The sequence below is a fragment of the Takifugu rubripes genome, chromosome 5 (assembly GCF_901000725.2).
Source record: "Takifugu rubripes chromosome 5, fTakRub1.2, whole genome shotgun sequence".
NCBI lineage: Eukaryota > Metazoa > Chordata > Actinopteri > Tetraodontiformes > Tetraodontidae > Takifugu > Takifugu rubripes.
This window is the reverse complement of record NC_042289.1, coordinates 12,027,303-12,039,827: the sequence shown is the minus strand read 5'-3', so window position 1 is coordinate 12,039,827 and position 12,525 is coordinate 12,027,303. Positions and strand designations below refer to the sequence as shown.

The following is a 12,525-nucleotide window of genomic DNA, read 5'->3' as shown; positions in this document are numbered from 1 at the left end:
AGGGACCACGAGGTCCAACTCTGCAGCTCGTGCTCGTCCGGCCAGACGCTGCTGCAAAACTGGCGTGGTCAGCCCCCATCCCCAAATCTTTAATGGTGTTTGATCAAACCAGTCATCTGATAACATTTATACACATCTGCCACGTCCTAGTTGGCGCATTTATTTTATATGTCTGACGAGGGCGACACCTGCTGGAAGAACACGGGCACTGCCTGTAAGTTTGACCCCACCGACTTCAGATTTATGTTTTTTGGTTCGTTTGTTTAACTCCCCTATCAGGGTCGTAGATAATGTTTTAAAGGTATATAAACTCCTGGAAGTTTCACATGTACATCGACATTGAAAGAAAACATGATAGGAGGCAAATGTCAACACATTTTCACTTATTTAGTTTTAGGATGTTTTGATTTGTAATAAAAACAAAGATGAGAGCAACCCCTAGTGCATGTCAGAGTGATCACTTTTTAATCATTCTGACATGCACTAGGCATTTAATGCAGTCAGAATGGATTAAAAAGTCTAAGAAACCACTTTAAAGCCTTCCTTTGCAGTGTGATTTGCAACATTTAAAAAATGAAGCTGCTGTTTCAGGGCAGTGCGAGTTTCTCTTCAGAAATGCTTGTAGAAATCTTCCAAATGAAAAATTATCCATCTAAATTTCCATCTTCGTCTTCAGCGAGTCCCAGTTTCAACAATACTGTCTTTTTGGTGACCTTCCTCCACTTCTGAGTAACCGGGCTGTTGTTTCTGAAACCTCCACGAAGGCCAATGATTCTTGCGTCGCTATGGGAAACCAGGGATGTAAAAACACAAATAAACGCTTGGTGTTTAACTTAAATGGTACTTTGCTGATGTCTAGGTGGATGTAGGACAGTTCATTGCTCACCTGAATCAGATAAAATGGGGATGCAGATGTGGAATGATGGTTGAGGTAAAGAGCTACGAGAACCAGAGCTAAGAGTAAAACCGACGCGGCTGCTACGCCGGCGATCACTCCCGTGCCGCCAAACCTGTCGCCCTCAGACGAAGAATCTGTCATCACCTCTGCGTCAAAGACAGTTAGACGTCATGTTTCATCGTGTTAAACACGCTCTCCAATAGTTGAATTACAAAGCCTTAACCCACCATCACTAGTCTTAAATATTTGATTTTTGGTGTCATCTTAAAGGCCAAATGGATTTATTTATTTTTTGTCATGAAACGTGAAAAATTTGACAGATGTTCAATACTCTGTGTAAAAAAAGTAGCGCTCAGCCTCACCATTTAACAGAGGCGTCGTACTCTCCATCCCCTGCGTTACGGTGGAGCTGATGTCGACATAGTCCTCACAGGTCTCGTTTTGGCTCTGCCCGTGTACAATAGAGAAGAATCGTGAACATTTAGTGCAACCTGGGGCCACGTGGTCATCCTGGACATCCGGTCATACCTGGTCAGAGCAGTCAAAGTCCAGCCATTCTTGCCTGTGTCGGTCCATGCCGTCCGAACACCTTAAAGACACGGGATGTACATTTGTAGGAGCTACGGGTGTTCTGCGTCAGTGTTTGGATGGGCCTAATGACCCACGCACCTCTGGAGAACATGGCACCAGCTGCAGCCAGAGGTTTGGTTGGAGGAGAGGCAGCGGTCGCAGCTGTGGTGCTGAAGACAGGCTGAGCAGACAGACAGGGAGGCGCGTGACCGACGGTGGTGATCGTCAAAGGTGATGTTTTCCTGTTAAAGCTACCTGGCAGCGTGCGGAACTCAACCGCGGAGTAGCTGGTGATCTTCGTAGTGTCCAGCTCAACCCTGTGGTACTCATAAATGGTCATTTGCTGGGTCTCTGACACAAAATCCACAAGGTGAAGTTAAGTTTTCACTCAGCAAAGACTTATATTTGGGCACTGGCTTGAGTGCTGACCTGGGATTTCAGATGTCATGAGCACGAAGGCGTCGGATAAACCCACCTTCACTGAGTGCTCAGCAGAACTGATCACATCTAATGATAAAGGCATCTGAACAACGGGCAGAAAGAGGAATCACCGCCCTGTGCAGCGTCGCGGAGGAAGCGAACGGAGGCGCAGGACAGAATCTCACCTCTCTGTAGCCGAATGTGATGGTCCCTGTTTTGTAGAGGGCGGCCTGGAACGTGAACGCACCCTCGGACTCCTTTCCTGAGAGTCTGACTTGCTCCCACTGGACCACAAATACCTCACCTGAGGGCAGAGGGCGTTCGTTTAGACTGTTCAGACCACAGGGAGGGGGAGTGGAGGGGGTGTGCCGGCGTCATACCGTCGTCTAAGTACTGCACAGTGGAATCTTTGGAGTAGCCGGGGTCAAAATTGGCCATTAGCGGCGCGATGTACTGCGTCGTCGTCAGCATGTGGTGAGTGATGTCACCTGTGAAAATGAACCCTGGGAGGGGAAAAAAACCCCACATTAGACAGATTACGAAATGGCTCAAAACAGTGTGGAAAAGTCACTTCAGCATCAAAACATACACACCTCCCGTTGCTATGGTAACCTGCCTCAAGTAATGTCCATAGAAAGGAAAGTCAAAAGACAGGGGGACACTCTATGACAGCGAGAGAGAGAGAATTAGGCATTTTGAAATAGTAAATAGTAAATTTCCAATACATAAACAAAGTGAACTCCTAATCCGGTATAAGTGCTTTGCAAATATTTATCTTAGAAAATAGCAAACACAAGGTCCCGCACACAGACGTGAACCATGAAGCTACAGGGGGCACCCAGATTTGAACTGGGGACCTCTTGATCTGCAGTCAAATGCTCTGCCACTGAGCTATACCCCCCACACAAATGCACATGCTTGGCTTGACTTACCACAGCCTGCTTGTATGAATTTGACAGAATGCCGTGGACCCTCACATGAGCGCGCCGTAAATCAGTCATGTCCACCCATAGCTCCTTGGCGCGTGGGTCTTCTGGGCCAAAGCTACGCCATGTGTAATATTTGCCAGAGTCCTCCTAGCGAGATATAAACACGGGGCTCATAATGTCTCGTCTGCTGACATCGGCGGGGCCAAATGACAGGTTGTAAGTCCAGCTAAAACAAGCAGAAGATGTCAAAGCGTCCTGACAACGCTTACCACTATGCGTGTCATGTTGTCTGGCAGGGTCTTGATTGTTAATCCTCGACCTGGGACTGCCCTGCTTATCCTGGCACGGTCTGAAGACATCTGTGATCTGGCAGAATGACTGTCACCTTCACTTTGCTTCTCATTCTGCTGCTGCGAGATCACACCGTACCAGGTGCCTGGCCAATTTAAGCAACATCCGGTTAGTATTGACCCATTGTTTTCGCTGAGAGAAGAAAAACCAGCCAACATTTCATATCGTATAGACGTAAAAAGGCTGCAGTTTGAGAATCGAGCACATCAGTTTCTCTTTGAGTGAAATTCCTGCTGACAAGAAGTCCAGAAAACCAAAATAAAACACCAGGACATTCAGTGATGCGCAAGATAAAGGGTTTCAAAACAAACTGCTGTAGGTAAAGTATGCTTTGTTTGGGTATTTTCAATGTTTGTCCTTCTTGTAAGCCTCGCAGTCCTTCTTGATGTTGAAGGTTTATTTTATTTCACTGCATGAGTGTTGGGATTGTATGTTGAGCACGGAAACGGAATTGTTGTTACATGTGGATGTTTAAATGGAAAGGAAAAACAACTCCATCCATCCATCTTTGTCACGAAAACAAAATAAAAATAAATATTAAAGAAAAAACATTACGGTGTTGTTTGGTAAAATCGCTCTTTGTAGGGCCATTACGGTAAAGGCACTGACGTCACCGCCCGTGTATATATAAATACCCCCGCGTTGCCCCGCATTCCTACGGAGTGTCTCTTCTAACCCTAAATTATCTCGGCTCCCTGTACTCGGCGTTTGCTGTTTTTGTCTGGCTTTCAGGAAACTACAGGGAGTCTTGGACGTCTCGGTTCACGGATCAAAAAAGCCAAGAAAATCACTCCGTCGCGTTCAGGTCCCCCCCAGGAACACCGAGAGCCCTGTTGTGGTCAGTCCGGCTGCCGCAAAGAGTTGGTCTCTGCTGCTCCGGTGTCTTGGCGGGATCACCAAGGACTGAACAGAGAAACAGTGAGCGTGGTGACTCTACCGGTTCTTCCAATGTCCCGGTTAGGATACCCAAGCTCAAACACTCGTTTTTCGGCTCTTGCCTTCCCCGTTGATTTGTCTGCTAACTGGGTTAGCACTAGCTAGCCTATCTTAGCCGCCTTGGCCCCGCCCCCTCCGCGCTTGTAGCACCAACTCCGCTTAAAGATCCTTAAAATGTTTTTATCCAGTCGTACCAAGGCAAAAATAGTCTTCTCTCCACTTAAGTTGGTGATAATAAAAGCTCTTTAGGTGTAGGAAGGCCCACTGTTACGCTATAATGCCAAATCCATCAAAAATACTGAGACTAGGAACCGACTTTCCCCACTTTTCGTTTCCGTTTATTGAGGCGCTAATTTCGTGAGACACTCGAGGCCAACAAAGACGAGAACTTAACGTTAAGATCATTGCTAACACCTCCGAATCCCTTATTTCTGGTTAAGAAAATTGCTGCAAAAGAGCTGTTGGCCATTAAAACACCTGGTTTTCCCTTTACACCCAGCTCCCCCATATATAAATTGTAATACCAGTACATAGAACTTTGCGTGCAGTTTAATGCTGGATTCAATTTTAGAACAGTCTCCTTCTGGAGTGACTAAAGGGGAATTCATAGGTTGTTACTGGGGGATTGGGTGTAGCTCACTTGGGAATAAAAGTGCTCCAGAACCACATTACAATACTCCTCCCTGATCCTAAAATGGACACATGCAAAGACAAAACATCCATATGTTTCAGTTTTTGGCAGAACAAGCTCCCTGAAACACGGCTTTTTGTCAACAAATTTCTACATTCTTCCTACGCTCTCCTTTATGCTTGTATGCCCCCCCCCCCTCCCCCGCTCCACAGACCTTTTAGGTCAGGATTCCTAGCTTAAGTCCATCATTTGTCATCCTCCGCCCATGCAGCTCCTCCTGGGTGTGGAAGGAGAACACTGGCCTGGTGGAACTTGTGCTGCATTAGTGCCAAATCCATAGTTCAGGCTGCGCTGGAATGCCACTCAGATATATATCGACCTCCCCTGCAGCCGTCAAATCAGTGTGTTCCATTTTATCTCCACCCAGTGAAACGCTGCTTCGGTGTCTTTGTGCGTCACACGCTGGAGCTACATGCGTGATTGTCGATTGCAGAGATCCACCCTGCTGTGGTATCTGAGCAGTGGGCGAAAAAATGAAGCTCGGCAGAATCGGGAGCTGCTGGGGAAACTGACAACGATCACTGTTATCGTTCCCTTTTAAAGTTACATTTATGATTTATTTTTTGATAAAATGTTACTGTTGAAGTGAAGGCACCCGTGTATAAATGATTCATATGAAATGGATTTCTCTAGTTTGTATTTTATAATAGAATAAAGAATAATAGAAAGGGCAGAAAACCTGAGAAGAGCCCCGCTCTTCCAAAGGTGAGGGAAATTTCTTTATTGGTTTGTCTCAAACTTCTTCCACACGAGAAGTCAGTTTTTTTGCCCAGAGAGCGAAAAGACAGATGTTCTGGACAGTAAAGTGACCTCTGCCCCAGCTTCCAAACCATGAAATTTAGCTGCCTTTTTTTGTGTGAGCGGTCAGCTGGAATCAACACGCCCTTCCTGCGAAAGGCTGGAGACGCTGGCCCGACCTGCCCAACATCACCCATGTACGTGAGTAGTTCATTTGGAGGCACGTTGCGATGATTCAACTTCTAATGAAGCCACTCAGGGCTGAGAATGATTTATTCCCGAACAGAAATGCATATTTAACTGAGCAGCTCACGGTTGTGAAATACTTGGAAAGCTGAAATGGTGGTAAATCTCTCCATATTTTGGCTCCTCATCGGCCTGCTGACGTACAATCTCCAAATGGATACGCTGATATGAGAGTGGCTCCTCGTGAAGGCATAAGCGTTAAGATCTCTGGCTAATTTAATCTCTAGAAATCCCCAAAACCAGGTGCAACAAAGTCTCACCCTGCAACGATATATGATATTTTAGTCTTCTCCTAAAATGGGTTTGTTATCTCAAGTCGTGTTTCACGTCAATTCTGTGAAATAGGATCCATCTGGGGATTCTCAGACAAGAGCCTGCAATGACTGATCTGCTCTGACAAAACAAGGTTTTTGGCTCTCTGGTCTTTGCTAATCTCCAGCGTGTGAGGAAATACCTCGGGGCTGTTTATTAAGCGCAACCATCTCAGCTGTATGGGAAAAAAGAGGCTGGGATGGTGATATTGCCGGCTGGTGAGGGACTCCTCTGTGATCTGTTTGGACCGGAAATAAGGTTAGAGGCCGAAGCGTTGTTCGAGAGGACATTTGGAAGTCCTGCAGTGACACATCTGAAGTCAAGACGGGAAAGCAGGAATCAAATGTTCCTGATGCGCTTCTGTGTGTGTGTGTGTGTGTGTAATTAATTGCAAACAGCTGATTTGGATGATGGATTACTGACGGGGCGAGTGCAGAGGCAGGAGAGGACTTGCAGAGGCGATGCACGTGATAAATATGCTCCCCTCACATTGTGGCCAGAGAGCCAGTTCATGTTCTGCGCTCTACTGGTAGAAAAAAAAAATCTTATTTTTAAAGCTGTGAGGGTTTAGTCAGTTTGTAACAGGACCCTCCCCCCTCCTTCTTGAATTTGTCTAGACTAAATTTAATCCAGAATAGCCTCTAAGAGATTGCGCCATGTCTGAAAGTGCGTGCTGGAGTCCGCTGACCTGCCAAAGGGGCCAAACAACCCTAATCAGATAAAGTGCAGATGTAAAATAAGGACAGTCCCCCTCAAACTTGGAGGAAAGAGCGCAAACAAAGAACACCAGCGTTTAATTTTAAACTTGAGACAGGCAGTTTGTGGTTGTTTCAAAGGCATGCTTGTGGAATGGGGCATTTATTTTTTGAGTGTAAAGTGGGTCACTCACTTTCACACAAAAGGCCACAGCGCGGCCAAAGGCTTGTTTTGTTTTGCGGCAGGTTGAAATATAGAAGCGCCCGACTTGCCCACAGTTTCTTTAAGTTAAAGCAAAACAACAGACGCTTGCAGAAAGTCCGAGACAGGCGGAAAAAAACCGAGCAGAAGATGAACAACCGTGCACGGCCGCAGACACATATGATGGCAGGGAGAACAAACATGGCTCACCTGTTTGCTGCTCGGCCCAAACTCCTGTCAGCGCCACGTGTGCGAGCAAAGTTACCACTAAACTGAAACACATGGTGACCCCTCAAACACACGCACCAGTACAACAGATTGGTTTCTGCTCCTCTTTAGCGAATGAAGCTGCACTCTCTGGATCCCACTTGCAGACTGTCTGTGCACACACACCTCCCGGCCTCTAACTACACCCTCTCCTCTCTCCTCCTCGTTACTGATCCCGCGTTGCCATGGCAATCACAATGATACAAGGATCCGCCGTTGAGGCTGTGAAGCAAGAAAGGGAGGGAGGGAGGGGACTGCTTGCATGTTTTAAAGAGTAAAACCTTTTTTTTTTGTTACTGTTTCCCAAAAATGACGAGGTCATTCCTCCTCCATCGTTCTGAACGTATAAGAAAGCCGTTGTGAGAGTGTTGACACTCCATTCTTGACCCAAACAGTTTGCAATCTATTAAAATCACTGCCGGTTGTGTCACACGTGTCGAAACCTTCTGTCTCCGCTCCAACTGGAAACTTTTGGGCTCCGGTGCTTATGTTTGCAAAACAGACAAAAGGAAGATCCGTCTAAATCTGTGTTAGTGAGCACGTCTCCATCCGCTGCACACATGTGGCGTATCAAGATGCTGATCAGAGAGGACGATCATTGCAGGAACGGGAACACGCTGTCCTAGACGCCAATCCAGAGCTCAATGGCTGACATGTCTGCTGGCCATGCTAGAACTTTTGTGCTCCTGGCAATAAAGGGGTTGTGCATGATCGTGCATGAAGCATGAGTTGGTGGCCGTGGATGAAGGGCGCAGCAGTGGGCCTCCTCACGCTGCCCTCTGAAAACCAGGATTCATATGTGAAGACAACCCCTCTTCAAAGGGCCAGACGCCATTGACCTTTTGCCCACTCTGGGCCGGTTACAACAACGAGCTGCAGTCAAGTCCAGACGGGAGTGACGAGCTTCTCCGGGACGGTTTCTGTGGAGGTGCTGGGCGGGTGCGGTTACACATGGTCTGCAGTTGTGAGGCTGGTTGCATGTACTGCCAAATTCTGTAAGACACCATTAGAAGCAGCTCATGGTGGAGAAATGAGTGTTCAATCCACCAAAGAGTTGTCCAACTAGAGAGTCACAGAAGAGTAATGTGGGGCTTTTGTCGTACTTCACCTTACCATGATGCGGGATGTTTGTTATTACACTGCCCACTGCAGCCTTGATGCAATGTGGGAGATAAGGAGAATGTACCTCAGGTCATGGAATGTGGAAATGCATACAAGGATGACAAAAACCAGAACATCACATGAGCACATAAACACGAAGGCAGGTCATGAACACAGCTGGAACATTTAACCTTCACTGACTCAAGAGCGGGAGGACTCATCCATCACATTATACCTCTTTAGACGAGTATTTTGCTCTTAAATCCGCAGATCCTATAAACACTCGTGTCGGCCGTTAAATCAAAGAAGGAAAAAGTCCCATTTTTACATTTGTACATCTCAACCAAGACTTCATGATTCAGCATTTACTGTGTTATGCAAATGGTAAATTTAATGTCATATTGCTGAAAATGAATTGTAAAGTCCTTGTTGCCTATATTGTTGCCTATATTTTGCTAGTTGTTGCATGTGAAATAAGTCTGACACACTGAAAACTAGACTTCGTTGCTCATAACTTGTCTCGATGAATTTATCTTTGCTTGATATCTTTTATATATCTGTAAGTTAATAGGGTTTAGTAGCGTTTGGTTGTTACACATACGGAAATCTTACAAATAAAAAAATAAAATCAACCTGAACGGACTGGCTAATGAAACACCTAATTCTGCCAATAGGGGGCGACATCGTGCCGTCAAAACCTGCGGACGTCACTGTTTCGAGATTAACATACTGCGAGTAATTAAGTGTAATTATTGATGTTGTCGTATTTCTCTACAATGTCTGTATACATCTACATTTAATAAGCTAATGCATATACATCCAAAACATAAACAAACGAGCACGACGGCAGCATGGGGGTATAGCTCAGTGGTAGAGCATTTGACTGCAGATCAAGAGGTCTCCGGTTCAAATCCGGATGCCCCCTTGGTGTCCTTTTCCTCCCAAAAGCATCAAAATAATCAATAAGGTGCACAGGGTGCTTATTGGTGATTTTGTCAAGGGTAACTGGGTTACTGTTAATGATCAGTCCCGCAGCAAAACTATAATCTTTATGATGCATCCCGGTTTGAACCCAGCAGCATTGGGCACTTCACAGAAAGAACACTACTTGTTGCTGAGCAACAGGACAAGCAGCACAGTTCATATGTGAAATAAGAATATTTATTCAAAAAAATAAACAGTACATTATTTACATTAAATACTAATTGCACCATTCAGAGCGTTGCTCCCTTTGTACTGTGGTAAATTATTTACAAGCTTTAGGTTTTGGACAAAAATATAAATTAATAGAGCAAATGTGCTCCGTCTTGAGCAGCAGATTTGATTTCCAACACTCACGGGGCTACAATCTTTTCGATTGTAAACGTCAGTGACATTAGACATTAAACATCTCATGAACTCAGTGTCGCAAACACTGAAGCCAAAGGTCAAAATGGGATTCTGATTTGAATCAAAGCCAGAAAAGAAACAACCTTCTGTGATCGAAGCAGTGTGACATGATTTCCACAGCGAGAGGTGGTTTGCTCATCGCGGCTGAGTATCGAGACATGTTCAAACGTCAAAAAAAAGAAGGAATGCTATATAACTGGCGAGGTGACTAACCACAGCGCTATCTCAGCACAATACAATGAAAGAATAAAGGTTTTGTCCTTAAGATAGTAATACTTTTGTGTGTCCAAACTTTGAGATCATCAAAATGTTCCATGCGGTTCAGCATCTGAGTGAGTTCACAGGATTAGACCCCAAACCCTGTCGGTATCCCAACAGCAAGACTTGAGGCGGTTTTAGTTCGGAGGAAAGTCTGTGTTGCTGCAGCTGAGCCCTAATTTGCGACAACCCGGGACTTCATCCAGTCCAGACTGGCAGGCAAACTGGTGGGAGACAGAAGAAAAAGGCTATGTCAGCGGTTTACGTACTGGTGATTTCAGGCAGAGGAGAGAGTGTGTGAGGTGTGTGTTCAACGCACCCTTCACCCGTGAGTGCGCAGCATGCCTGGACGTGCCACGAGTGTGACGTGATGGTGTCGAGTGTGAGAGACTGGGAGATCTCCGCCGCCGTCATGGAACCTTTCATATCCTGTTTGTTGGCCAGAACAAGAATGGCCGCCTTCTGAAGGTCCTAAAATTGAATCAGAGAAGACATCCGTGAGGCTTTCTGCACAGTTCATGCAACAACACACACCAAAGAAATCTCCCAAACAGAAGTTTATTTAAATATGTGCTGACTGAATCTGAAGTGGAACTTCCTGGTTCCGTCACGGGTGCGCATCATATGAACGTCCCCCGTCATTGTGGAAAAAGTCCCCCAGATTTATGTGTAAACTTGACAATACTTGGACACATGAAATTCAAATAAAGTCATAATTATATAGGAAATTGTCACCTTTTTCCATTCCAGAATGGAACTGGTGAACTTTAACTTTCGCATGACAACTAACTAAAAGTTGTTTAAGGCCAGTTTTCTGCTGCGTCCTCACTTCTCCATGTATCCTTGCATGTTGACTTTGCATTTTTTCTGCGACATCAAAAATCTTTGTCCTCGAGAGTAGATGTGGCAAGTTCAATCATTCAAACGGAGCCATTTGACGTCTTGTCTGAGATAAAGATGTGATTGGCAGCGAAGGGGCGAAGTCTGGATCGTAAACCAGAGCGACCAGATGATTTGTTCCTACCTCGTGTGAGAGCATCCGATGGAGCTCCTCTTTGGTCAGACTGAGGCGTTCGCGGTCGGTGCTGTCCACCACCAGGATGACAATCTGAAAGATGGAGATCGGTCAGCGCCTCCGCGACAGCTTCGATCATTATCAACATCGAGTGGGTTCATTTGTGGACACGAAGCACGCGAGGTGGCATTAAAAAAAAGGCGTCTTTCCGCACCTCTGTGTTGCAGTAGTATGAGTACCAGCTGGCTCGAAGGCTCTCCTGCCCGCCGATATCCCAAACTAAAAAGTGCGTCTTGCGCACGGTGATCTGCTCGACGTTGCTTCCGATGGTGGGCGACGTGTGGACGGCTTCTTTCGTCAGGCTGTCAGCGCGGGAACAAAACATTAGGGCATCAAGCGGCACTAAAGCGGACTCTCAGAACTTCAGAGGTCAACTTACAACTGATACAGGATGGTTGTCTTTCCAGCATTGTCCAAACCCACAATGACGACTTTGTGTTCTGAAGGAAAGTGAAAACCACAAAGGCTTCAGATTAGCAGGTGTAATCATTCCAGCACTCTGGAATTGCATTATAGGTCAAAAGAATGCAGAGATAAGACAGACGGAGAGTTACATCACAGCATATAATGTTGGGTTTATGGTTGTTACATTAAGCTTTTAAGTTTATCTGTGTGGGCTTATTCTTATTCCTATACTTGTTCTTTATATCATTGTTGTTGTGTTTATTTTTTTGTAACATGTGAATTGTATGCACTCAAAACTTTACACTAACAAGAATAACTAAAAATTGTAGAATTAATCAGTCTTACCTCTGTCTCCGAACACAGCCAACATCTTGGTCAGAAGAAATCCCATATTTTGCGTGAGTGTGTGAGGGAGTGTGTATATGAGTCTCCTGCTGGAGGTGAACTTCAGTTTCTGTCAGTTCAAATGTTTCTGCTGCTCATATCACTTTCTGCCTGCGCGTCACGTCAGTGGGCGGGGCTTCCGGGGTTTTTTCCGTCAAGCGTGTATTGAAAGTACAGTTATGGTGCGTTTAAAGCTGTAGGAAGACTAAAAGCATTCCATTGTTATTGTTATTGGCTCGGAGATAACTAAGAGTCTACTACCGTAAAACAAAATGAGCATATAGAAACTGAAAATGACTTTAAGATGTATGTGTGTAGTATATTTTCAATTGTTTTTTTCACGATGCTGTGGTGTTTTCCACCTGTTTACCTCGATCACTTTCACTTTGTTGATATTGTATAGGGAGAAAGTAAGGTTGATTAAGTCATTTGTATACATCTAGTGTCACCGCGAAGCACATCGATGCATTGTACCATAATAAAGCCTGAAATAAACCGAGATGGGAATCATTTTAAAAGCTCCCAGTGAGTTCAACAATATCGGAGTAGACCTCTAAAGAGGAAACCAACAAGACACAGATCAAACAATAATAAACAATAAATTAATGACAATGCCCTCACTTAGAGGAAAAAAATTGCTTTGAAGCCTTATCCTTTT

The 12,525-nt window shown here is 45.2% G+C and overlaps 2 protein-coding genes and 2 non-coding genes across 4 annotated transcripts; 1 reads left to right on the top strand and 3 right to left on the bottom strand.

Moving 5' to 3' along the window:
• Positions 1-125: 125 nt before the first annotated feature.
• On the bottom strand, positions 126-7,417 carry LOC101077170 (plexin domain-containing protein 1-like). Its single transcript, XM_011604190.2, has 13 exons — positions 7,199-7,417; positions 3,087-3,253; positions 2,821-2,964; positions 2,482-2,551; positions 2,269-2,391; positions 2,074-2,192; positions 1,898-1,991; positions 1,724-1,819; positions 1,568-1,649; positions 1,427-1,487; positions 1,261-1,345; positions 887-1,044; positions 126-783 (listed from the first exon to the last, which is right to left on the bottom strand). The coding sequence occupies exons 1-13, from the start codon at positions 7,269-7,271 to the stop codon at positions 673-675; spliced, it is 1,383 nt and encodes a 460-aa protein (XP_011602492.1). The 5' UTR covers positions 7,272-7,417; the 3' UTR covers positions 126-672.
• On the bottom strand, positions 2,718-2,789 carry trnac-gca (transfer RNA cysteine (anticodon GCA)). Its single transcript has one exon. It is a non-coding gene; the product is annotated as a tRNA-Cys (tRNA).
• Positions 7,418-9,209: 1,792 nt separating the features above from the next.
• Positions 9,210-9,281, top strand: trnac-gca (transfer RNA cysteine (anticodon GCA)). Its single transcript has one exon. It is a non-coding gene; the product is annotated as a tRNA-Cys (tRNA).
• A 214-nt stretch (positions 9,282-9,495) lies between these two features.
• On the bottom strand, positions 9,496-12,497 carry arl5c (ADP-ribosylation factor-like 5C). The gene is made up of 6 exons (XM_003964818.3): positions 11,829-12,497; positions 11,458-11,518; positions 11,233-11,380; positions 11,028-11,111; positions 10,323-10,474; positions 9,496-10,227 (listed from the first exon to the last, which is right to left on the bottom strand). Exons 1-6 carry the CDS (start codon positions 11,872-11,874, stop codon positions 10,179-10,181), a joined length of 540 nt encoding a protein of 179 aa, XP_003964867.1. The 5' UTR covers positions 11,875-12,497; the 3' UTR covers positions 9,496-10,178.
• Positions 12,498-12,525: the final 28 nt, after the last annotated feature.